This window comes from Pempheris klunzingeri, chromosome 17, assembly GCF_042242105.1.
Source record: "Pempheris klunzingeri isolate RE-2024b chromosome 17, fPemKlu1.hap1, whole genome shotgun sequence".
Classification (NCBI taxonomy): Eukaryota; Metazoa; Chordata; class Actinopteri; order Acropomatiformes; family Pempheridae; genus Pempheris; species Pempheris klunzingeri.
The window spans coordinates 17,109,965-17,137,962 of NC_092028.1; the positions used below are offsets into that span (position 1 = coordinate 17,109,965).

The window sequence follows — 27,998 nt, forward strand, 5'->3', positions numbered from 1 at the left end:
TTAAAAGCACTATCAGCTAACACACAGTGTATTCCATACATAACTTATGCGATTGTTTTCTCTAAATCGATCTACAGTCGCAGCCAAAGACACCCTACAGGTACAGCAGTGCCTTATAGCATCCATTGAAATACTTAAACACTAATCACAGCTTGAGTTCCCATAAGAGCCTGGATTGTGGAGGAGGACACAAACACGTGTAACAGTTAGGCTCATCTACAATGCTCTTGTCACAAGCATGCTGATTAAGTGTAGCTGAGGCCATCAAGCTACATCATTGCCTGTACTGAGGCAATACAGAGATGTTAACCGAGGCCAGAGAAAAAAGCTGCCACATCAGCAACAAAGATTTTTTTTTTTTTTTTTGTCTGCGTTCCTAAACTGTTTGTCATCCTGCAGTTTCACCAAGTCAGTGAGTCGAGCAACTCATAGGCACCTCTCCTCATTAAACCCTGCATGATCTTGTTACTACACACACACACACACACACACACACACACACAGACACACACACAGTATGCATGCAAATACGCTCTCACGACGCGTAACTCGGCCTCATCTGCCCTAAGGCTGGATTGATTAGTCTCTGCTGTGCCTTTCATGAAGAGTTTTCTGGTTTTCATGAAGAATGTGGAAACAGGCTCAGCTGCATTCTAGTGCAGATTTTATTAATACATATCTTGGAGTAACATCTTATTTCCCTTTACATAATACACATTGTGATTCTCCTCATATTGTAGCACATTCCATATGTAAGGTCAGCTCGCTGAGCTCTTCTTTGATAAAAGGCAAAATATCATAGCAAAACATAGTTTACAAAGTAAAATTGTAACAAAAGCCAAGCATTTTCTCCAAAAAGTTTGCTTATTTACAGTTTTCCCTTTATGTTATTACCTTACTCAAAAAAGGCTTAGTCTACACATAATTCTATTCTAAAGGCACTTAAAAGACGTATGAAAGAAATAATTGAGATTAAAGGTGTACAGATAATCAAGTAAGTTAATGGGAGGCGATGGGATCTGTAGCAGGCAAGAGAAGGTTCAGACTCGGCCATCCCATTTCATCTGTGTGCTCCTGCCTGACACTCACTTTGTGGTCCAGCCAGCGCCCTCCACTGATAATATCAGCCAATCACTTTTATACTAAAAACAACCTGCTGCCTGGCTGACGCACAGTAGAGGCCTGAGGGTCTTTCTCTCTGATTCCACCTGGGGTTGGACCAAATCTACAGCGATTCTACAAATGCAAACCGGCAGGAACAAGAGCTTAAAGGGTAGAGGATTTACATTAAAAGTGCCGTTGTAACAAATGTTTAAAGTCTGGTTAACTCTCCGACATTACTGTCATAATTATCCTCGCATTTGTCCATCTTGATGTTTTTCTGGGACACCGTTGTGGAATTTTGGGGAGCATTTTGCTGAACGGAGGATGAGATGATGAGCTGTTTGTTATTTGCAGAAGTAGGAGGTCCCTCTCGGTTGGTAACAGCTAAAGATGTCATGCCACTGTGAGACACAGATCGCTTGGCATGAAAGGTCTCTGCAGAGGGACGTCTTTCGCAGCTGTCTGCCTCTCTCTCATGGCTAAGCCCTGTGGTAGTGGAGGAACCAGCGCTGGCACTGGGTACCATAGTATTGGTACTGCTTGCATTTATGGTGGTGGCAGGCACCATGCTGGCGATTTCATCAGTGGGCGAGCGCCCAATGCTACCATCCACCTGCGCCCGGATCTCCGGTGAGACTGACAGTTGGTACTGAGGCACAGGGCCACTGTCACTGCTCTTTGGGTAAAGGAAGGTCTTCATCTGACCTTTGCCTTTGACATTAACTGTGCCACGGTAATCAAACTCATAATCCATGCTACTGAGCACGCAGTAGCTCTCCTCGCTGACCTGGACACGACACTCCACCCCTGTAGTATCCATGCGACTGGCGATGTTGACTGTGTCGCCCCAGATATCGTACAGAAGCTTCGTGGTGCCGATCACTCCCGCCGTTAGAGGCCCGTGATTGAATCCAATGCGCAGCTTGAAGCCAAAGCCCAGCATGTTCTTGTTAAAGTCGTCCACCACACACATCATTTCGAGGGCAAACTCGAACAGAGCGCGGAGGTGGGCGTGAGGATGTGCCGCATCTGCACACTGCTGCGCATTGAGTCCTGCTGCCGCCATGTACGTGGCACCGATGGTCTTGATCTTTTCAATATTTGAAAAAGCAGGCTTTCGTAAGAGCTCATCAAAGTCCCCAATTAGCTCGTTGAGGACACGATAGCACTCCTTGCCTCCCTCGTAGCTTTCCTCATAAAACTCACTGAAGTTAACAATACTGGCAAATATTACACCCACATTGTCGTGGTTCTTGGAGTAGCTCTGGGTTACCTTCAGCTGCTCGGCCACATGGATGGGGATGATATTGCGAAGCAGCCAGTCGGCTTGATCCCTCATGTTCTGGATCTTGATGCGGTGTTGATCAGCCTCCACGTTGCCATGGTAGTGCAGGCGGTAACTGACCTCAAATTCACGGTTAAGGAACCAGACCAGGAGAAGGAGCAGGAAAAAGGCCACGCAGGCCTCAGGGCCCAGCAGGTCCTGTGGGCTGGGCTGTGGGTCTGCGTCCGCTGGGCCGTCAGACATGTCGATGGAGCTGTTGCTGCTGCTGGTACTGTTTTGGCCATCCGACCTGGTGGAGAGAGACAGAAATGCAGGAAAATAGCAAAACAGGAAGATAGAATAAATAGTTTGCTTCTCAAAATAAAATTGGAGCTTCTGTATCTGTAAGTAACCACCACAACTACAGAAGCTTTTGGAATAAGTTGCTTGCACCTCACCAGAATGTCAACAGTGCATCTTGCAGGAAACACACACGAGTGATTACCAGCAACAATGATCAGGTACAAACTGTGACAATAATAATTGTACTTACCAGAAAAACAGACCATTAGCAACACTGGAAAAGATGAAACACAAATAGCACTAATTAATGTATCAAGTGCATCTAGAAATCCAGCAATATCCAACATACACTTTTAACAAGTAAGCCAGTGTCTTCCCATTATCTCTACACTACTGTTGAACACACACATTAATCATATCACATTTTCGGAAACAAATTTCTAATAAAGTTTTTTGCAAGTATAAGGACAGTGTGTGGGAGCATGAACATTTCCTCCTACAAACCTGTCTGCAAGAAACTGAAGGTGTGCATGTGCCTGAGCAATCAAGTTTTAAATCTTTCTGCAAGAAGTTCTATTTGCTTTAATTGTCTCCTCAGTATGTCTCACCTGCAGGGGGAGCTGAACAGCAAAGCAAGCAGTGCCAATCCCACCAAAGTTGCAAGACATGAGCGCATCCAGTAGCTGAGCTGGCAGAAGTTACAGTACTGAATGATAGCTATGATGACAGCACAGCACATGAACATGGTGAACTGGGGAATATACAAGACACAGAGTCATTAGTTACACAGAGTGTAAACTACATGAATATAATGTGCAACTAAGAAACACATGCTGAGAATAAATCTGCTACAAATTCAGCAATAATAGATTTCAACACATTTCTGAACACAGAAAAACTATGACAGGTAAAGTCCACCTGGATGGAGAGATGCATGTCACAGGTGACATGGGAGAGGACAGCGACAGTGGGCAGGGACACCAGGACGGCTCCGATAAAGTGACGCGTTATCCAGCCTGAAATCGCTCTCATCAGCACCCGAGTGCAATTCAGCACACTGTCCAGGTAGAACGCCATACTGAAGAAGAAGAAGAAGAAGAAGAAGAAGAAGAAGAAGGAAGGAAGCTGTCATTGATGTACTATTGATGTATTATGATGTATTTGAGGGGCCAGTTTGACTCTAGTCTGATCCCTACCTTGAATTTGACCTGTTCTATATATATCTTTATTTATAAATTCATAACAAATGTTAACTTAAGATTGATACAAGGGTCCATAAAAAAGATCTACACATTTCATAGCTGGAGGCAGATTTAATATCATGATATCCACCATAATATTCCAACAAGAATACATAAAAAGATATTAATGTTAAAAAGGTGTCTGGGTCTTTTTTTTGTTCCAGGACTCTTACTATTATTATACTCCCTGCTTGAATTTCCCCTGCCAGGCAATTAGATATCCTTTCCAACATTTTCTCTCCTGTCTTGTCCATCTTTCTCTCTCTGCTGTCCAACTCTTTCAATACATTTTAAATATACTTAGAGCGAAGCACACTGCCCATTCCATTTTCACATTAGAAGGCAGAAAGAACATATCCATCAACAATATCCCCATGTGATTATGTTTACTAACCGTTCCGGCTCAATTTCCTTACAAATACAATTTCCAATTGTGGTTTTCTGATGATGTTAAGCAGGATACGACTAACCCACTGAGAGTTGCACTGCTTGAAATTCTATTCTTGGAGACGGTTTCTACTTCCAGATGAAACTGTAAGTAAACACATCACAGCTCCACAAATAATAGTCTATTGTCTATTAAAAATGTCTTCATTCTTTTGGATTAATTTGTTTTAGATTTTAATGTCAGGTGTGCCCCCACTAAATTACAGTGTTTGCCATAGCCGAGGTATTAATGTGGACACGTTGCACAGTTAGAGGAAGCTTGTTGAATATCAAATGTGAAGTTACTATTTTAGGCAACATCCTAAAATAGTAACTTCACATTTGATATGAAATGATTACTGAAATTAAATTCCGAAAAATAAAAACTGGACAAGTAACAATAAATTCTGAGGCGGAGGGTGGGCTTTACTGACATTGTAGAACAACCTGGATTTGGCCCCATGGGCTCCCACTCTACATTCAGTATCTCACCGTATAGCAAACAGCAGACCCACAACCTCCAACAGGGCAGCTACAGCTGTCAGAGCGAGCGCTGGTGTGGACAGAGTGTGCTGGGCGACGAGCGGGCGAAGGAAACAGGCCAGTGAGAGAGCCAGAAACACTGAACAACACAGCAGCAAGTCCAGGAAAGAACTGAATGTTGGACTCGCTAAAGTCTGCACCGCTGCTTGACTTTCCACCTGGAAGGGAGAGAGTTAAAATTTTACAAATATACAAGAACATTAATAAACATACAGGTAAATACCAATTAAGAAAACTGGGGGTTTAAGCTATGAAAAAGAGTAAGGCATTACTGAAATTTAGTCAGTGAAAATATGTATACATATCATTTTAATTGAACAAGCAAATGTTTGAGCTCAAAGGTGGCACCATTAGGGATGAGCTGGACATAAATCAACTATGATTTAAGTGAGACTATCCTAATTACTATGTCAATGACTCATGATTTAGGTCTAAAAAATGTAGCAGTTGCAGCCAGGGAAGTGAAACTGTACTTCTGAGGTTTCGCCAGCAGAGGGAATCACAGCCTAATACAAAACTACTTTTAAGGTCCTGCAGTGATTTCTCTTTGCCGCAGTCTGGACTGATCTGTTCCTTATGCAGTGCTAACAGGCTTCCCAGACAGGACACAGACACGCAGAAAAACACAAACTTGCACAATCACAGCTAGATTTCACACACAGAGATAGAGACAGCAGGGATGGGATTGGCTGGAAGCACAAAAATAGTCTTTCTCTGACAGCTGGGAAAACTCAAACGTCAGATCAAAAACAGACTAAAGACAACTACAGTGTGTTTATCTCATGGATGAGGTCAAAATAAATACATGTTAACACATGCACTCATTAAAGACACAAGCATATAGGCGTCACTTTGTTATGCACAAAAACAGCTCATACACACACACACACACACACACACACACACACACCTCTTCCTGGTAGCTTATCCGGTAGGCAGACTCCAGGCTCTTCTCCAGGAAGGTGAGGCTCAGCTTGTTTATGGGAGGTTTATAGAAATAGTCCTTCATAAGGCTGCCACATGCACAGAGGAAATACATTTTCAGTTGGGATTTTACATGTTAACTTAAAATTGACTGAAAAATGAACATTAACAACTCAGATTGACTGAGAGTGATCAACTGTATGATATGTTTAAATGTTACAGATTTGTTTAATGTTTTTATCCTCAGGTCATTCTAACCTGTCCTCTTTGATAACGTCCACAAAGTGAGCATCGCTCCTCTCCCTGAAGTTCTTGGAGCGCAGTGGGATGAGCGCCGAGTGGTCCATGCCCAAGGCTCCGCCACTCCACGTCTTCTTCTCCTTCTCCTGCAGCATCTCGCACAGCGACGTCTGGCTGTTGTTCAAGGCCTCCAGCTGAGGACTGAGCAGGCCGTTCAGAGCCTTTGGGCTGCGCCCTGCGGAAACTGCTGGGGAGCACTTCAGGTTTGAAGAGTCCTAAAGTGAAGAGAGGGGAGAGAGAAGATGTGAATAGCCACAAAAAGAAGGTGTGATAATACATCTTTACTTTGGAAGTAGGTCAGCAATAATAAATATATATATAAAGATAAAAAGTGTGCTACAGTCACACCAGTTTAAATGCATGTGTGTGTGGCACATTTCATCTGGGATTCATGGAGTTCTATTTCTCTGAACTATTTTTGAGTCCTTCTTTTTGCTGCTGGGCCTGAGTAAATGTAACCAGAGTTAGTTCACGATGGCCCAATATTTGATGGGAAAATAATTACAAAAACTATATTAGACTGGACATACACTGTATATCTCATCCGTTTGGCTCACCTTGCTGCTGTTGGTCTTGTTGTCGTCATGGCAGCCATTGCGCACTGCTACTTCCTCCAAAACCTGATCCTCCCCTGGTACCAGGCCCACACTGCAGGATAGACAGGGAGACTGCAGGGAGGCAGGCTTTTGGGGGTGGGGGGGGGCAGTATGAGGAAACATGCAACATATGGGGGCGGGAAAAAGAAGAAAGAGAATCAATAAATCAAGAGATACAGATCAAGGAACGCACAAGAGCAGCAAAAAGCAGGAAAAGATGGTAGAGATCCAGAGCAGGAGTCTTGGACAAAAATGACAAAAGAAATGACAAAACGCATACATCAGCTGTGATCACAGCAGCGTTGCAGCAGCAAAAAGACAAAACCCATCAACTTAACACAATCTAGAGATGCTGTGACAAGTCTGAAAATCACTATCGGCTTAATATTATTCATTTCAGTGAGGAAGAATGCTAACAAGAGTGGCAGTAGGCACTGAGAAATAGAATCGTAGAGGTCTACACGGGCTCAAGGTCTTTATTTTCATCCCACTCATCCTCTTGAAGGAGAATCGAAAGTGTGAGAGAGAGTGTGTGTGTGTGTGTGTTTGAGATAGGTATGCTGTGCTAAGAAAAACACCCACATGTACCAAAACACACACGTTATGCCATGTAAACACAGCAAAATAGCACACACTATGTACCCACATGCTACATTAAACGCTTGTTAAACATTTATTACCACACCAGCCGTATAAACCCTTTTGCACATTCAAAAGTCTCTCTGAAGATCCCTGAGTGTGACCCTTCAGCACGAGCCATGTCTGTATTTGTGTGGGGAAGCTGTAAATGAAGGAATCATCAGTCAAAGACAGGAAAACCAGAGAAGAGCTTCCCATCTCCCTGCTTAAGTTGGCTCATTACCATACCGAGGACGCCCACTGATGCTCCTGCCTCTCATCATCCTCTTCCTACTCTTTTTTTCCCCTCATGTAGCCCCCCATCCCCCCCCTCCACCTGGCCTGGCAGAGATCTGTGGAGAAAACCTGAGGTGCACACGTGTACAGAGAACAGAGGATTAATTGGGGTGAATATGAGGCACAGTGGTGCAGGGTTTTGAGGGTAATTATAAGGGAAAAGTGCGTGTGGTGAGTCCGTGACCTAGAAGTACAATTTAGAAGCAAATGAGGAATTTGCCTTGAAGGCAGAGCTAAGGAGGACACAGTGGATGGACATCCTTTAGGTTGATGAGCCGAACATACTGATGGGTCAGTTATTATGTAGACTGCATGCTGGGGAGGACAACACTTCACATTGTCCAATTAATAACATCTCGCTGTTTTATTCTCAGACTCTTGTTGATTTGGATTAAATGAGGACTAAGGTGCACAAACAGAGGCATGTATGGGAATGTATGCATACAGGTGCTCTGAAAGTGAAGAGGACAATCAACAAAGACGCTCTAACTCTGCAGGGTGCCCAAGGTTAAAACCACGAAATTACAAGGAATAAACGCAAGGCACTGAAAGGAATGCAAATCATTTCTTTTTCACTTCCTCTTGAAACAAAGCAAGCAAAAAATGAAAAATATTTATTAAACCTACTGATACACCCACATAAACAAAAGCACACTGAGAGCAAAAAAGAAGAAAATTGAAGAGGCTGCAGCAGAACATGCAGCTCAGTGTTCTTCCTCAGGCAATATAGATGTGCAATGAAAAATACTCCCAGAAATGTAGCTACTTCTTCAACAACATGGCTGATTTTTCGTATCATTTTCTCAGAGATAGCGTGCGCTTACCTTAGTGCTGTCTGGTGGCACGGTGCAGGCTGAAGGAGCTCCATCGGGTGTGGGCACCCTGGAAGTAGGGCACCGAGGCTCTGCATGCTCAGGCCCAGCTAACCCCAACTGAGAGCAATTACAGCGAGTGTGAGGCTCCACCTTCCTGCCAGAGATCAGGTAGGTCTTCAGGCCTGGAAAGGCAGACAGACATAGAGAGGAGGATGTCACTGGCTAATCACTGGACCAGGCCTGAGCTGGTGGTTGTGGAGTCTTCTTCGGGATTCAGCAGAGGCTCGGTATCTGTCAGGATGAACTCCCTCAGTGAATTATATTAGCAGGTTATGGCATGAAACTAGAATCAAGATATCAATATTTCAGAGTTTAAAAAAACCCAAGGTCATACATGAGTCATTCTTGTTTCCATAAACAGAAATATAATGTGAGCCACATTTGCACAGGATCTTATGTTTGTTTCTTTTATCTAGGCATATGAACCAGAGTAAAACGGGAGTGCTAAAGAGACCAACACCACGACATAGACGGCAAAAACGTCTTTCAAGGTCCACAGTTGCATTTTGTCCACTGCTATTTCTTTGGCACCCTCACACTCCTCCTCACACAGATTTCCCTGCTTTTCCTCCATCACCTGAGGAAGAATTTCTGAATAGATGCGCTGATATCCTCTCACGTATCGTTCTTAATCTATTCTCTCCATAATGAGATTATTACTCTTTCACATGTGTATCCTACTGGTGCGTGTGCACGTGCATGCCTGTGTGGAGTTCATGCATGCGTCCCGTGTCACGTGTCTCTACGACCATGAGACAGTAACGGTTTCAGACACAACAGGCCAGGGCCAAATATTTGAACACCTGTGTCCTCCCAGTTCTATCAACATGTTATCATTTCTATCACTACTATAAAAGGTGTGTGTTCAAGCAACACTTGCTTTACAACACACACACACACACTGTGGGGTGCCTTGAAATGCACAAACTTATTATAACATATTTCACACTCTCAGCAAGATTTTTGTTCCTTTCTTTTCTACAGCCTGAGACCACTTGGTCATCAGGATGTTCCCACAGAGCAGGATTTAATCACCGTTGCAGACATATGGCCCACTTCCTGTTTGTGTTTTTGTTGCCAACTTTGTCTCACTCAGACAGCAAGATAGACAGACAGTCGCCACACCTTTAGCAAGCATGGCTATTCAGCCCACCCTGTTGAAATCAAGGGGAACAAGTGTTTAAGACTGAACTCCTCTTCATATTTTCTCCCTCCGTCCACCATCACCGTGTTGACACAAGCCACAACCACAGTAACAGGTATCTGTGTGTGTGCGTGTGTGTCAGCAGCATAGGTAAGCACCTGTGACCGTGTGCTTAGCCACATAATTCAACTGTCAGTGAAGCTGCAACCTCGGGCTCTGACCATTGTCTGCCCTAAGTACTTCAGACAGGCCTGCCACTGCTGAGCCTTTGCTGAGCCACCCCTAGGGCTGCACTCTGTGACACACACACACACACACACACACACACACACACACACACACACACACTCATGCACAGACCACACATATGCCACAAGGCTACACAGTCTCATTTGCAACAATACATATGCAACCCCAAAACGTATGGGACACATACTGAGATACGCAGACAAAAAATAAGAAAACACGCACACAAGGAGAAAGATGTAAACCATAGTGCAATAATGAAACCAAAAAAAAAAAAAACCCTCTCCTACCACCTACACACCCGGTCAAACACATATACACACAGCGAGCGGAGGTGTAGATGGACGGCTTCACAGCAGCTGGGTCGATAGCCAGGTGGATGAGGACTCGGGGATGGGAAATGAAGGCGGTACACAGCAGTAACAAAGAACTAATTCCCCGCACCAGTGATGCAGAATGGCACAGCAGTAAGGAGAGGGAGCAAAAGAGCGAGGGGAGCTTTTGACTTCCTCTGAGAATGAGAATGTGTGTGTGTGCGTCAAAGATCCAGAGACACAGGCACACACGCTGCGTTGACTGATTTCATTAGTTTGCAAATCAAATCCTTCCCTGCCTCCCACCATGACACGCACCGACTTCTGCTTCTGCTCATAAGTCAACAGGGCTACTTCCCCCCCTCTCTCTCATCTCTTCTTACGTGTTTCCCCTCAATATCTTGAAAGAAAAAAGGATTCCCCGTGACATATGGTGTTTTGTCAACCTGCGTAATCACCCCAGGTAAAGATATCTTGAAATTATCTGTGTAAGGCAGCAAAGAAATGTCAAGCGATGTCTCATAGTCCCAACGACTGTGGGTAGAGACTTAGGTGTGACTTCACTGTCTCTTCACTGAGATTTCTACAAGCCAGATTGGGAGCATTTGAGTCAAAGAGACAGTCACGTCTGTTTTGGGCTGAAACGCACAAAACTACTAAACTACGTGACTCACATTGTGTTATTTATTAATATAGTTAGAGTCACGATTAATGCAAATCCTACATCTGCAGTAAAAGTAAGTGTGCCTGCAGAGTAATAATAACAACTGTGTAAGATGGGGACCAAGCCAAATCCACCAAAACAGAAATCACTGGACCATTCAGCCTCTATTCCCCAATACTGTAACAGCTTATTAAACATAATGAAGTGTTTCAAGATAGATAATATGCTTTCCAACACATTACTAGAGAGAGAGGGTGAAAGGCGGAGAGAGCAGAGAAGCTTTGATAGTGGATGAAAGAATAAAATAACCCAATATTAAAAAACACTTGTAAAAGATCATTAAAAACAAGACTCCCGACATGAATACAAAAAAATGGATAAGAGGTGAATACAAACAGAAAAAAAGAGGGTAAAAACTCAAGTAAGATAATTATATATATATAGATATAAGAAACAATGGTAAACTGACAGCTAAGGGAGGTGACAGCAGATCAGCTGTGGCCTGCCCGCTCCATCACTTCATGTTACGCTGTGACTTCAATCAAAATAAATGTGTTGCTGGCTAGGTTTCAGACATTTCAGTGCTTCTTTTGTCAGACCGAAGAAAAGAAACATGGGTCATGTTTAATGACAGGAATCCATGGCCATCCCTTAAACGGGTTAAAGTGGATGTATGTCACATTGATTCAATCTTGTGGGCAGACAGCTTGTTTCAGGGAATCACTTCACATGGTGGAGCCCTGACAGCCAGAGAGGAGCAAGATAAATTGACAGCAGGGGCTTGCAATGGCACACAGTATGTTATCTGTGTGCGTTTGTATGCAGGGTTGCGTGAGTTCAAGTGTCTGCGGATGTTTGTGCGCCCGTTCCTGGCAATTCTAAGACAATCTCTTGTCTTTTACGAGCCAGGCTTGTGGCAGATGAAATTGCAGCGTTGTCAGGCAGTAAATCACGGCTCTGATGAAGTGGCGTAACCAGCAGCTGGCTCCACCGTCCCCTTCAACAGGGTCCAACATCGTCAGAATACAGCTGTGCTCTAAAGGTCAGGAAATTTCATGGGGTGTATTCCAATTGATGTTTCTTTATAGCTCCGTATGTCCGTCTCCGTCTATCCATCAGTCAGTCTGTGCACATCTGTGTGATGATTTGTGATACTGGTCCACTGGTGAGTTGGCCTCTCTCTAATGACCCTGGGCTAATTGAAGTGCATCATTAGTAGAAGCCGGGACTTGAAGTGTCCTGTTCTGTACTATCAGCTGACAGGGAACAGTCGATAACCTTTCCCCGTGAGAGGCCAGTCACATTATCTGGCCAGTCCAAGCCCCTTTGTTAAGGACAGAGGAGAGCAACATGAGAAAAGCACTTTGCAAACAAAAAACACCCTCACCTCTACTCCCTTCCTCTCGCCTACTCATAGCACGTCCAAGCACTTCTGGGACAATGGCCTCCCCTGAACTCCTCTTTGCATGATGCTAAGAGAGGCTCAGCACAGAGACTGGCGCCAAACAAATATATACAAAAAATGTGGATGCAACATGCAAATTGTCATTTCAGAAACTGCCAATACAGCCCTCCATCGGCCCTGAGCAAGAGGAGGACAATTAGCTGGAATGCAAACAACAAGGTACTAAAGCCTGGCTGCTACACACCCTAACACTGTCCTGCATGCACAAAGCACACAAAAAAGAGGAATAAAGACTGGAAGGCCAAACTGTTATTCAAAAGGAAAACACGTTCAAATTTTACCACAGGGATATGCAACAGAAGAGGAGAAAAATAGATATTAAAAAAAAATATTTAAAAAAATCCCTCTTTATATGTGAAAAACATATTTGTATAGACCACATGGGTGCTACAGGTACAATAGCCATAAATAGGAAACTTTTTAGTCGTTTATCTCAAAGCAACACCTTTCATTTCAAATTCCATTTGCAACCCAAGTGGGACTGAAGAGCTAATGCCGCTGTCCCAGGGAGGTTTACTAATAGCAGCAGAACACAGAGGGCAACGGAGAGGGAAGGAGAGTTGGCAGATATGCTTGGATCAGCATGCACACACAAACACACACATACACACACAAGCATATATTGTCCCTTATCTTCCAATAATGACAGGTTTGTCTTGCAGGGCCAGGTATCGGAGCAGGAGGGCAGTGGAGCAGGTGGCGCAGAGAACCTAGCACTGCTCGGCCGGGCAGCTCTCCAATGCCAGCTGGCACTGCCAGCCAGCAGCCCTCCTCCTTCTCCCTCCACTGCGTCCCCGTCCTGGGATATACTGTACATCCTGTCCCTATTGAGTTGGGGGGGAGGAAACCTGTCCAGTATGCACATGGCTGTTGAGGAGGACTTCATTACTGCGGCACAGTTGGCGGGGGAAGAGGGGGACGAGATAAAGATTGCAGAGATTTTGGGACCAAGCAGAGGCCGAACTAAGAAAGAAGCGAAGGCGACACCGAGTCTGTGAGTTGGTTGGCAGTGCTGGTGGATTGAAACTTGTGCATGCTGTCTGTGAGTGAACCCATTCAGTCAGAGAACATGAAAGACACGTGCATATTTCATAAGGAATCACAGAGGGACTCGCACTGTCATGTCTGACAGTAAAGGAGAGGCAGAGAGTTTGTCTGTGTTTCCCCTGCCGAGAACGGGTGGGAGAGAGGAAGGGCGAATGTTGACCATCCTTTTTGCAGCACATCACTTCTTCTGAGCTTGGGTCACTTCTGAGGTATTAAACGGTGCGTACAAAGGTGAGCAGAGGGATTATAAATGTCAAATCACAGGAAACGCTGACTTAGTCAATAACATCCTGAATAATATAGAGGCAAGGATGTTTCACACTTTGCTCCCTTTACAACATACACAAACAAGCGTGACGAGTTAAATGATGACTCCTGTTTACAAGAGCGCTAGGCAAGTATCCAACAACACCCTTTATCAATGTTTGACTAAAGTAAGCCTCTGATGGATTTAAAGCAGATAAGGGCTGTGAGATATGATGCTATCATGGAATGACACAGTTTCATTAACCTGAGGACATTTTGATATACAGTCTCTGGTTGAATTGGGCCGTTGTTAGCCAAGTTGCAACTCAACGAGCGGGACTGCTTTATGGAAATATTTGGCTCGTAAGATTCGAGTATCGATGTTATGAGGTCCCTTGACATATGTGGGGTATTTCACTCACTTGATTAGCCAAAAAAGAAAGTACTATATCAAATTCTACACTGATGGGGCAAATCAAAATATTACTATGAGATTAATCGACCACTCCCAAAGTATATGAGCAATTTACTAATTCATCCCTTTGGTGTTTCACAGTGTCATTCACAAGATCATTTTACTTTTATGGGCTCAAGAAGTTTTTCTATGAAACAAATGGGGGGTAAAGTGGTCAGAAATAGTGAATATAAATGGGTTACAAGTCTGTCTTCTTTTAGTTTTTTTTGTTAGGAACCACTGCAGTAGAACATGCCTCCCTGCATGTTTAGCATGTTTAGCAACACAACAGCCTTGCTTAAACTGTAATACATCAAGTAAATTAGCATTTTCATGCAGCACTAAACACTGGTAGGGGTCTTATAGGCTGAACACAGGCAATGTGGTGCACTTCAAACTCATTTTTCACTCGTTTTTCACAAACGCTCAGAGACTCCCGATAACCCACAGTGACCTCTTGGCACGAGTTATATAAGCCTGAGTTCATAAAAAGAAACAGCAAGTCTTGCACACCACCTGGGCTTTCTCAGCACATTAGCTTTCCGGGTTTGGGACAAAAACACGTCTCTACACTGAATTACGTCAGAGCACTTCTCTGCTTACACACCAACACACTATTCCAGCATAACAAGCCATACAGGGGTCTCTCTTCCTGCTGCAATCAACTAAATCTGTCAATATCCTTCCCCTCTTTCTGCCCCTCATTGCTGTAAACAGCGGTAGCATAAAAACAAAAGTTCCATATTTGGCCGGGGTTTTTTTTCCTGGCCTCAATCCGGCCCCATCGCAGCTCACTCAACACGACAATAGAAACACTTGACATCTCTCCAAAGTCTTTAACTCTCGCTTGGCTGTGTCTGTCTCATATAAACTCTGCGCTCATTTTGTATTCTGAGCCTTTGATCCCTCCATCCTTGACAGTCTGAGGCTGCCATGGTCTGCTGGCAGAACAGATACAGTTGACATCCCTCCAAAATCTTTAAACCCCCCGCTCACCCTTTGCTCAGTGGTCTGTATTTTCTACATTTTGTCAATCACTGTCTTCCCCGCTCTCTCTCTCTCTCCATCCAGAATCCAGCCAGTCTCCCTGTTCTTTTGTATCCGAGCCGATATCCGTTTGCTTCATCACCTAGGCTTTAAGGGCTCTGCGAAGAATTGCAGCGACTGACATCATCCCAAAAGCTCAGACTCAGTTTCCATCTCATCTTTTTTATACCATCGTCCTCTCCCCTGTCAAACCCATCTCCCATACATGCTGCTCTGAATGCTAATGCCCCCACCCTCTTTTCAGCTCTCTCATAGCGGTGACCATATGGCTCCTTATTCAATTCAGCACATTCGTCCAATTCACTTGTTTCCTCATCAATCTGTTTCAAAGATTTCCTTGAATCGGTTGTAATTTTTCTTTATAGTGGGGATCTGTGTTCTTGTTTTAAAATAGAAATAAAACTCACCCTCATTTCATCTTTAATCACAACCTGTTTGAATAAAAGATTTAAGGAGACGCCTGTGTAAGTGTGAACCCCCTTGGAGTTGAAACACAGCTTGAAATGCTGCTTTTTGGAGTCCAGGAAAAGAAGTACCGTCGCTGTCCTAAGAAAATCATCCTGTCTCCAATATATATGTATATATATATGTATATACAGTATAAATAAACTATGCAAAGTGTTTAAGCTTTTTGGCCATGCATTTTTCAGATAATACAGTGAGCTTATGAATGGTTTATTTAACATAAGAAGTAGGAGACTACCCACAAAGGAACACTTCCAGCCCAGGGCATTAAAAATTATGACTAAAATCTCTTTCACAAGCAGGTCTTTGGATGATGGCCTATTTAATTCCTTTTTTATGATGTTATACATTCCCCCGACTTTTATTCTTGTGCTGCTTTTTCTTCTCCCTCTGTACTTAAAATGTGTTAGGGGAGTAACAACTATTAATGCATTCACTTTATTCCCTTCCATTAATTCTGTAATACACACTTTAAAGAGGGATGCATGAAGAAATGAATGATTATTGAAGACTAATGGTGTCTCTCTTCTCCATGACGATATAAACCTTATGTTGTTTTAGCCCTTAGCCTTTTTCAGACCTCTGTCTTCATCTTGAAACAAGAAAGGAACTAATTTCTACTTAATTTCTAGTCAAGAGCGTAAACAAAAGAAGAAAACATCTTTTCAGTTTCATCACATTTTGATGCCATCAACCCACAGCTATGAGCAACACTCCCCTATTGATTAAACACTGACCAAGTGGCTCTGGGTGAATGATCAAAGCAAACAGCCAACACAGACAAACATCCCCCTCCCTCTCAATGTCTTCTGCTCCAATACCACGGAGATGCTTGCTCAACATTTTGAGTAATGGCATCTTCACTGGGGGTTGATGAGGAAAATGTGCTGGGTCTTCTGCTGAGCACCACACGACTCCCCGAGGACTCTTTATCTAAAGCAGGCCAGTGATACAGCAGGAGTAAATGAGGTTGCTAACTACAGGCTCTGCTTTCACCACAGAAACCCCTGAATCATATTCAGACACAAGCTCTATGCATGCTGATGACTGTTTGATCTGTTGACCCACAGACCGTTAAAAAGCTGAATTGTTAGGTCCATTAAATTTCACGGTCAAGCACAGAAAAGAGGGCCTAAACAATTTAGATATGCATTGCTGTAATGTTTGTTGATGAAGGCGTCATTTACAAAACAGCCGAGGAAGCAGGAAGGCAGAAAGGAGAAGCAGCACAAAGAGAAGGTGATAAAGTAGTGGAGAATCTCTGTTGGGAATATATCATGTAGCGCACACACATACATACATACATACATACATGGCTTTTAGGAGTGACAGTATGGGGCTTTCCTACACTGATGCCATCTGAGGGAGCTGAAAGTCAGTTTTATTATTTGATGAAAAAGTGCTAATTTAATCAGTGCCTCTGAGCAGTAACCTGGTGAAGCCAATTAAAGCAAACTCTAATCTTTCATAACTATATCTATATAACCCCACCAAATTTCATAAATCTTTTGTTGCAAATCTTATCTTTGTGCGTCTAGTGGACAGTTGGTGGGACAACCTCAGTCTTTGTCTAAAGTGCTGAAAGTACAGTAGTGGTTATGTTCCTTTTTCAGGAAAAGCACTGATGAAGGAAAGCTTACAATGCAACCGGTGAATTGTTGATATGTTTTTAGTAATTAACCAGTTAAGAAAACTGTCAGCAAATAAGTTTCTGTTTGAGATCTACTACACACACACACACACATATATTAATTCAGATTAAAGATTAACAGTCATAAGCATGTACACAACAGAAATATGAGTAAAGAAAAAATAAGAAGAAGAGGGAAAAATGGGTGGGTCAAAATGGGAGAGACAAAGAAAATGACCAATAATATATTAATATAAAAGTCTAGTAATTCTGTATAAAACCCCACAAAAAAAACACAGGAAGACGGTGTGAGATATAAGCACTTTAAAATAGCAGCTCCATCGTTCCTAAGGAAGGAGAGAACTGGCTAAAACTGGCCTTAGAAACTCTAAAATTCATTTCACAGCCTGCACTGCTAATAATAAAATACTTAGGCATACATATATAACAGACACTAAATACACAAAAGAATTCATGGCATAAAGCACACTTACTGTTCATCTTACACACACACACACACACACTTAAATATGCACAGTCAATCCGTGCAGGCTGAGTGCAGTAGCAGGCTTCAGGGTGGACTGACTCCCCGTCATCTTCCCTCATTCATAATTCACATGGCCATTTATCACACACACACACACACACACACTCACTCCCGCTGTGCACACTAACGAGTCACTACAGCCCACAAACACAGACGGGTGCGGCTGCATGTGTGGGTGTTTGCATTTTGGTGCACTTGAACGCAAAATGCAGAAACTGAGTGTGTGTAAGTAAGTGTGTGCTTGGTGAGTGGGGGTTATTGCGTGTGTCACCTTAAGAGTGAGCTCCATCTGTCAGTGTCAGCAAAGGCTAGTGTGTGTCTGTTAGCAGGAGTGCTGGCATTTTCCGTACCCTTGATCACAAAGGAGAAAAGCTTAGGATGCATCACTGACTCACGGTGGCAATTTATCACCCGAGCATCTGCGCGGCTGCGAGGAGAACAAGCTTAGCCCCAACACACACTGCACCAGGGGAGATGTAAGTACCACAAATAAAGTGACATAGAAACGGCAGGAGGAAGACACACAGAGATGCTTTCACGTTTTGTTCACTTTTTCAGAAGAAGTGCAATTAGCATCTGTGTCTGTGTCATTTGGAGCTGTGGCTGCAAAGAATCGCTGCACGTGTTCTGCTTTTTCCACACGAAAATAGGCCTTCGCTCTGCGTTTACCACATTATGAAAGCCAAATCTTCAGCTGAATAGAGTCAATTTGGCCCCTTTCTTCCAGTCAGAGTACCAGTCCTCCCATCCAAAAACAGCTTCCAGTTTCAAGCTGACCTTCGCCCCTTTCAATAGTCTGTTGCCATGGCAATTAGCCTTGGTGGGCCCAGGGTGCAGAGCTAAAGTAAGTGTGTGTGTGTGTATGTGAGAGTGCAAGTGTGTGTGTTACAGCTGGGAAGCGTCCTTCCCCATGTGTTGTGCTGAGGCTCGTGTTATGAACCAGGTGGAGCCAAACAAAAGCCCTGAACAGCACAAATTTTAAGGGGCAACTCTATCCATCTTTCTGTCTCACTCTGTATTTATTTGTTTCTTTCCTCTCTTCACAACACCTTCCCTTTGCTCTCTGCTCGGTTTTCATTTCTCTCAGTGTGCAGCAGAGGAGGTTATGTTTGCAGGAAGATATACAAGCATATCTTCTCAGCACATTTGCATTTGTAAAAACTGCTACAGTGTTTGAGAACAGATTGCCTTGCTGTATGCAATGAAGCAGTGAGCAGCATGAAGATTCCTTTACAAACTCTGGCCGCCTTGAAGCGTGTTGACATTATACTCGAGCATATCAAGATGGCATAACATTACTGAATCTCTGACACTTAATACAACTTTTTTGACCCTTACAATAGAGAAAAGAGTCCAGTTTAACTGGTAATTAAACTAATGTGCTGTTTGTACAAGGTTGGTGTAAAGAAAAGGCGTGCATATTGTAAAAGCAAACACCACAAAAACAACTGAACTGAACTAACTAACCTCCAGACCAATGCATGGCTGCACTACATTAGCTTACATGCATCCCTCCACCTGTTTAAGTGGTGGATGGAGCAGCTGAAACTTGGAGCACATTACTCATCACCCATTTGACCACATCAGATGCTCTGGTGGAATAAAGGGCAGATTATTCGTGTTAAAAGATTGTGAAGGCTATGCGAAGGTCTTGGGTAAGTTTCCATTCTCTTTTCTAAAAAAAAAAAAAACTCAATCAAAAGCTTATCTCAATTGTCAATATATCTGTTGATTATTCCTTTCAAATTGTTCAAATCAGTTAGACTATAAAATGTCTTTTCAGTCCAAAACCCAAAGATCGAATCACAATGCAACAAAACTCACATTAGAGGACGTGAAAGGACAGAATGATGGCAATGACAATCACCATTTACCACTTTCGATACATATTTACACGTAAGAAAATGTTCCATTTCACTTGGCTGCAACAGCTCAGTAATTATTACACCATTGACATCTAGTCATAATATCATGATACGATCAATTGACGCCAACGCTACTACAGTGCTGGCGGCTGTGTAGAACACTGTATTTCAAGTGGCATCAAAATGGAACATGCTTACCTTTCTAATTAAAAAGACAAAAAAGACCTCTGAGTAAACTGTGTGTGTTGGACAGCACCTTGTGTAGCATGTTCTACTCCACGTGTGCTGTGTTTGGTCCACAGGCTGAACCATGTCAGCTGCTTGCATGTGTGGCTCCTTATCAGACAGACAGTGGTGGTGCAGACAGTATCAGGCTCTGTCATCCACCTCGCTGTGGGTCATCTCTGTCAGAGTAGATAGGGCCAGGACGCCTCACCAATGAGCCAACAGGACAGTTGTCCACTATAGGGGTACTGGGAGGTCTGCAGGGTCTGCTGACACTTGTCAGGATTAAGTGGAGCACAACAGGACACATAGATGTTCAGAGGAAAATCTCAAACAATATCAGTTCAATAGAAAGCTCACTGGGCCGTGCAGATAAGATTATTTGCAGCCCTTTGGAATAATATGCTTTCTGCGTTTCTGCTCTTGATCCAGAAACTCATTACACCCCCTGAGTGCAAATCTCTGGCTCGGTCAAAACAACAAGTCCTCGCAGTACAGTTCTCTTGAGCGAGTACAGGTAGTCAGGTACAGGTAATCCTGCTGAGTAACAGTATGACACAGCAGATAGCCTAAACGGCTGCAGCTATAAAATCCAGCTAATCACCACATCGTAGATCTTCAGTAACCTTGCCACAGTGGGCCCATGTTTGCAGAGCATGACGAGGGATCCTGAAACTCTATAGACTTGCTCCGTACGATAAGACCAAAAATGATTAATGGTGAGATTGCGTTGCTGCGGGCTACAATGCCATGCTGTGCTGAACTATAATATGCAGTACAGGCTGATACTGTACAATGCAGTGTGATGTATTATGCCATTACTCTCTTGGCAGAACTATAATCTACCATGCAGAACCAAGGTGTTCTAGGCAGGGCTCGGTCACTGCAATACAATATAGCAGCTTAGAGTCCCACTGGCTTTTTCATTCGCCTAGCAGCCTTTGAAGAGTCACGTTCCCCTCCCAGACTTCAGATTAGAGGGCCGCTACAGAACACAGTATGCTGTGCAATAGTAATCCTGGGATCTGTTTACCTCTGGTTTTATAAACCCTCCAAACAGCTGCCAGAACAGCCTAACCATACTCTAGCTCTATGTCTGCCCCTCCTTAACCTTTCCTAGTAGTAAGCCCCTCTCCTCAGAGCACTTCACATCACTATCAACCCCCCCAACCCCCCAGTCTTTCTACAGTAGGGCTCAATGCTGTGCGTGCATACTGATTTGGACTCAAGAGTCTAGACAAAAATCATGGCAGGTATTTTGATTGCTGGCAGCAGGGAGAAAACAGCTGTGTATATATTAAGGTGAAAAAGCCAATCCGTTTAACTTTTTGTCAAGTACAGCAGTTTGTAGACTGCTTGCGCGCACACACACACACACACACACACACACACACACACACACACAGAGCTCTTTAGGTGTGAAATCCAGAGGCTTAAATGGGTACAGCCTCCCTTTCTCTGCTTATGGTTCACACTAGAGCTCAACACTGAGGTCCATTTACATGGTGGCTTAATGTAGTGGTGGTTAGGCAACACAGCTCTTAGTATCACCATCCTCTGGACCAAAACAAAATCTCAGACTGCAGAACTGGACTGCAGTTAAGGGAAAGTGCATCCATTTTCCCTGTCTATATCTCTCTCAACTTCATTTCTCCATCCCTGCTTCTTTAAGTGTAACCTCAAAACCAGCCTCATTTATTGCGGTCAAGGTCACAGGTAGCAGCCATTATAAGTAATTCTCCACCGAGCCTCAGGCAAATACTGTACACTTTGCTGACTGGCAGTGCATCCCTGTAGAATAGCATTCACAAGGCAAGGGAAGGGATGTGTGAATGTGTGTGTGCGCCAGTGTCTCCCTAAAGCACAAATGGCTTTCCTGATAACTAATACCTGCTGCAGAACATTAAGTAATAGGGCCAGAATGAAAGAACACGGAACATTCATCACCAGGGCTATTTGCAGCCAAGTTCTGCTCTGTGCTCGAATCAATTCTAACGCAGCTGATCAATTATTGTTCTGAAGGCTTAAAGATGGACAAGGAATTGGGACAAATTAACACCGTGGAGCAGAATACATATTATCTTCTGTTTTATAGCCGGCACAACCTCTGGCCTTACTTTATTCTCTCTGATATTCACATGACATGAAAATCCTCTCTTGTTGCCTCATCATAAATAAACACAGCCACGACAGCCTCATTATAGGCAATCAATATCATTCGCTGTGATAAAAACAGCTAGCCGGCGGGCGGCTGGCGTGTTCAGGGTCGGGATAACACCAGGCCAGTGTGGGAAGAGATATGATGATGGAGAATTACTAACATTAATCACTTTAGCCAAGGAGATTACCCAGTCTTGCTTTATTAGAAATCTCCCGCAGGGGCAAGGAGAGGAGAGAGCAGGTCGGGAAGAGATATACTGTACACAGCTGCCCGGCACAGCTTTGCTCAGCAGTTAAGTTAGAAAAGGTCATGCACACAATTTCAAAGTGAATCTGAGAACATGTCTTACCTCGAGGCTGAACCCTGTACATAATGAGAATTAGCAGACGGGGGCTGTGCGATTATATGAAGATCTCAAATTAATGAAAGTGTTTTTTATATCATCAAAGCAGAGCAACTAGTGTTATTATTTTTTATTCATTCAAACTGAGTTACAGCAGATTCACAGCAGGAGAGAGAAGGGAAGATATATACAGTACTAAACGGGAAGATTCTCAAAAGCAAGAAGTGTTTTTGAACCTATAACCAACTTTTTAGTCCAGAGGGGGCAGTGGAAACAAGTTGTGAACACAGCATTGACATATCATCACCTTTCTAAAATCAATATGGCAAAAGTGTTTATTAACAGAGCAACTATCACTACTTTTCAGTGAATCCAAGTGCAGTATTCACCCTCTTTTATCTCATGCTGTGTTCACTGGCTAATCGTTAAGTGTGTCTATGTGCCATTTGGTGCCGAGCAGAGTGTGCAGTGAGCTTTTAGAGATGAACAAAAAATAAAAACATTGATTATAGCTGCTGTATTGTCTGCCTCTGGAGCAATCTGGGTGTTGAAGTCAAGGATTCTTGAAGCAGCTGCTGTTAATCCGTAATACTATTACAGTGTTACAGATTAAACTGGTAATGACTAATCACTACATTTTCCAATTCTTATTGTAACACACACAACCCGTAGTCAGCATCAGCATGCAAACAATCTCATTTCCCCCTTGAAACAAAGGCTGCTTGACAGAGAAAAGAACCATTTCTGGCCCTCTGTGGTGATTCTGTCACCAGCAGAAAGATAATAAGACCACACTGACAGTGTCCTCCGAAGGGATAATCTTCAGCAGGTGCCATCATTCTGCATTAAGCACAAAAGGACATAGACAGGTATTTTCCAGGAAAACGGAGCCAAATATAGCTCCCATTTCCAGTAAGGAAAACGTACAACACAATATGGCCTGGCCTCATGTGCAGCCCATAAAGAGCCTTGTACAGAGAGCCTTTGGCTCAGATAATCTCAGTATATCTATCCTTTAGCTGAATTCAATTGATTTGTCAGATTACAGATAATGAATCTGCAACTATTTTGATAATCGATTAATTGCTGAAGTCATTTTTTTAAGCAAAACACAAATTAATTCTCTGGTTTCAGCATCACATCCCATGTGACGATTTGTTGTTTCTCTCTTCATTATATCGTTGTAAACAAAATATCTTTGGGTTTAATCCATTTGTTGGACAAAACAATTAACCTTGAAGACATCTTTGGTTTTGGAAAACAACATTTCACAATTTTCTCACATTCTATAAGCGAAGCATTCATTCATTATTTACGCCGCTTGACCTTAAAGGTCGCAGGGGACTAATCGCTGCTGACACTGGGGAAGAGGCAGGGTCACAGGGTGAACAAATCGGCGTGAACATGCAAACTCACAGGCTGTGAGGCAGCAGCGGTAACCACAGCACCACCCTGCTGCCCCATAGGCTGAAAGATTAATCACTCAATCAGAAAAAATATTGTCTGATTATGTGGTAATGAAAATAAGAATTAGTTAGAGCCTCAAAGCTCACAGCAATGTTGCCCAACAGTCTTATTTAACCTTGAACTATCTAAAGCATCACCCACTGAGATGTAAACCAAACCATAACATCTACATTTGTTGCTAAAACCACAGGCCTCGGGTCAGTGCTGAGGAGCCAACAGGATGCAGCTGTGACACTCAACTGGGCCACACAAGGCTGCACCCCATGTGAACCTTGGCTAAAAGGGTAAAAGTAAGAAAGTATAAAAACAAAAAATATTTTGAACATGTGCACCTACAGGCTAAAATAACAAGCTTGACTCTGTAGCATCCATCTGAATTTATAAAAGGCAACTGTAAAAACACTCTGAGAAAGTGAAACATCACTTACTCTAAAAGGACATCAAACATACATAAAAGACAGCTGCACAGCGATCAGTGCCTAGGTCAGAGCAATTTACTTCTGAGTCTGGCAACAGGGACCAGCCCCAGCCGGTATCCATGCCTGGCTGCAATGTTACCCAAGTGATTAACGCAGACTGAGCCAGACAGTGGAAGGAACTTTACAGCACTGGAGAACAACTCTCTCCTGACAGCCAGCTCTCTTACTGGCACAGCAGATCTAGAGGGAGAGGATAAATCTCAGGAGGGGAACTGAATACATGATGGAGGGATGAGAGGAGTGGAGGAGAAAGAGGAGAGGGAGGAGGGGATGATAACACTGTGAGTAACGCATTTATCCTCACAATAAAAAAAAAAAAAAAAGAGGAGCAAGAGTGGTAGTCACTCATTAATCTGACAGATGAGGGGAAAACACAGCCCATAAATCAGCCTGGCGGGCTGGTAAGCAAGAGGCGCTTTCGCTCGATCTTGTTTCTTGACTGGTCAAAGCACTTATTTCCAGGCCAAATAATGAAAATCTCTAGAGAGTCCTGCAGGTATGAAATAATTTGATAGATTCTGTGCAAAAAATATTAGTCTGTACACTTCACTAGTTCATATTAATCCTTGCCTCAAATGGACTTAATGAAAATCAGACGTGCAGCCTCCAAGGAAGCACATTCAGCATCTACTGAAATAAAAATAAACCTGAAATGCTAATTCAAAAGGGCAGAAGAACACCATCTGCAATATCTTAGTCAGACACTGTCACTTCACTTACTCTGCGTGATAATGGATCAGCAAGCCTGATGAAGAAAGCCATTAAGCTAACATTTAGTTACACTGTGGTGATTCGTATAAATGTATCAAATAAAAGCTGCAGTCAAGCAGTTTATAGGCAAGGAAGAGATAGCACAAGATAGAGAGGGGAAGATAAAGCTGCAGGCAAATCCCTGTTACAGAAGGCGACAGTTGCATTAAGTTGTAAAGCAATCCTTGGGGTTCAGAGCAAGGTTAAGAGAACAGGACACATTGAGGACGTCTGAAAGGCAATGTAATTGAACAAGAGAACAAAGAGTGGGGAGAGACAGGGTGGAGGGAAGAATGGGAAGGAAGATGGCGTCTGTCTGTGATTTAGTCACATAATACCAACACCACAGAGGGCACTTGCAACACACTCCAACCCATGCCAGCCCATCTGTGCCGGGTACAATACAGGATGCTAAAACCCCGAGATGACCTTGACCAATGCAAATGCTCCCCTTCCACTGTTCTGATCCACATGGGGAGTGAAATGCTGGCATAAGTAGATATTTCCCCTTGGAATGGCTGAGAGGCATTACAGGACATAAGCTCAAGCACCAAAACTGCTTAAAGAGTTTGTGGGCTCATGGAGAAATAATTGCAGCGACAAGTCTCACTGTTGCAGCCAGTTTGTGGCAACTTCTGCTGATCTTGGAGTTATACAAGTCGTGACAGGAGTTAACAAACTAAGTAGTGCAAGCCAAAATAAATTTTAAAAAAATGAGCTGCACACATTGAATAACAAGAAGTAACATTCAATCAGCTCACTACATCTCTATAGTCATTAATGTGATATTTTTACAGAGAACGTACCTTTGAGCTGGTCAGCCACCACACTCTGCCCTATTCTCTCAATGACTTGTCCGCTTTCATGCTGGTAGCGATCATCCAAGAAGTTGGCAGTGGCCTGTGATAGGTGGACCTTCCCGGCCACGCCCAGCTGCTCCATTAGATTGGCCAGGTTGACGTCATTTGACCAAACATCAAACTTGAAGCGTTTCATGCCCAGGATACCACACAGCACAGTGCCAGTGTGGACACCCACCCTCATGTTGACCATCTCCCTCTTCTCCTGGCAGAACTGTTCAATAGCCTGAATCATGCCCAGGCCCATCTCCACGCAGCAGTAGGCATGATCTGGTCTGGGTTCGGGACAACCAGCCACGCAGTAGTAACAGTCTCCTAGAGTACTGATCTTTTCACAGCCAGTGAGCTCACAAAGCCGATCAAAGCGTCCAAACAAATCATTTAAAAGACCAACAAGGGCATGAGCAGATTTGTTGGCAGACATTTTTGTAAAGCCCACAATGTCTGCAAAGAGGATGCTGACAGGCTCCATCCGTTTCATGTTGAAGGGTCTGAATATGATCTGGCCTCTAGGGATGGAGGTTTTCTTGCGTTTATTGTTTTTAGGGCTGGAGATGGCAGCTGCTGCACCACTGGTGGAGTATCGTTTAACAGAATTGTCACCGATCTCCTCGTCACCCTGTTTCATCAGTTCGTCAGCCACGAGTCTGGGCATGACAGAGTGGATCATTCGCTCCTTCAAGGCTTTCTCCACCTCCAGATCTTTGCCATGCATGATAGCCTGTCCCACCTTAAGGAAGGTGCTGCGTGAGCGTACCTCAGACATGATGAATAGGTGGATGCCGATGGCGTGGGCACAGAGGTGGAGCAAAGCTTTGGCAGGGCCCAGCCACCTCAACATGTCCCAGTCTGATTGATAGGCTAAGCTCCAGTTATCCCCTGCCTGGGTCAGGTGCAGCCAGCCCAAACTCTCGAAAAAGACAGAGTAGAGAAACCCGAGCAGGACAGAAGCATAGAGGCGAACATGGAGAACGCTGTACAGCAACAGAAGAACCTCAATGCAGAGGGAGAAGGTGCCTACAGGAGAAAGACAGGGGAACCGGGTGCTGCCTCCCTCAAGCTTATCATAGGACAGGTTGTATAAGGGTCCCATGCCACTGAAGTCTTCAACATCGAGCGCAGGTGTGGGAGTCTCCGGGTCCCTGAAGCTTGATGTCTGGATCTGGGGGGCCAGGGTCAGGGTGAAGGTTACAAGGATGAGCAGCAGAGATGCTTGGTTGTAGCAACGAGAGTAGAACTTTGTAAAAGTTAAAAGGAAGAGAAGGAGGCAGAAAAGGAGGAAGGATGCAGTGGGAAGAAGAAAGGCAGTCCTGTCACAGCGGGAAGGGTTGGCAGCAAAGTACAATCCCCAGAGGGAGCCAACGGCAAACAGGTAAAAGAGCACATAGCGGAAGCGCCGCTGGGTCTGAGGGAAACACCGCTCTCTGCAAGCCTCCTCCAGGATTGAAGAGTCAAACTTTGGGTCCCAGAAATGACCGGCAGACCTCTCAAAAAGCTGAGGCATCTTCCTCTGTGAGCGAAGGCTCTTGACCACCGGCCTCCTCACTCCGGACTCTCCGGAGCTGCAGCTGGAGGAGATGCTGTACTTGCAGTGCTTGGATCCCCCCATGAAGCCTCCCCCGATTGAACCCAGCGGCCCGCCTCCGTGCTTGTGCTTGACACTGCTGCCAATCCTCACCGAGACGCCTCCATCTCCACTTGAGTCACAGCTCACTTCTGTGTTGTGAGGCAGCAGTTGTTGATGTTGGGGCGATGCCATGTTGCTTCAAAACCTGTCCAAAATCAAAGACTAAGCAGAAGGTCCAATTATCTCAGAGACAAAGCAGATAAAGAAGTAAGGCAAGGGATGGGCCCACTGTATCACAACTAGGGCAATGATTATTACTCTTAAAAGTAAAAAGAGAGCACAAACAAAACCCTTTTCAGAGAAACGTCCACTCAGTTAGCGGTGTAGTGGCAGTAGAAACACCAGCAGACCTTCCAAAGATTTTGAATAGTTCATTATTTCCCCTCTTGACGTCAAACCTTGCATTCCTCTACATTCCCGTCTGTTTTGACGCACTTGAGACTGCAAGGTTCACTCGCTGC

At 43.9% G+C, this 27,998-nt stretch overlaps 1 protein-coding gene across 1 annotated transcript; it reads right to left on the reverse strand.

The window, feature by feature from the left end:
• Positions 1 to 97: 97 nt before the first annotated feature.
• Positions 98 to 27,991, reverse strand: LOC139216226 (adenylate cyclase type 9-like). Its single transcript, XM_070847301.1, has 10 exons — positions 25,857 to 27,991; positions 8,441 to 8,613; positions 6,663 to 6,773; positions 6,064 to 6,320; positions 5,792 to 5,894; positions 4,831 to 5,039; positions 3,590 to 3,749; positions 3,280 to 3,422; positions 2,922 to 2,945; positions 98 to 2,678 (listed from the first exon to the last, which is right to left on the reverse strand). The coding sequence occupies exons 1-10, from the start codon at positions 27,667 to 27,669 to the stop codon at positions 1,313 to 1,315; spliced, it is 4,359 nt and encodes a 1,452-aa protein (XP_070703402.1). The 5' UTR covers positions 27,670 to 27,991; the 3' UTR covers positions 98 to 1,312.
• Positions 27,992 to 27,998: the final 7 nt, after the last annotated feature.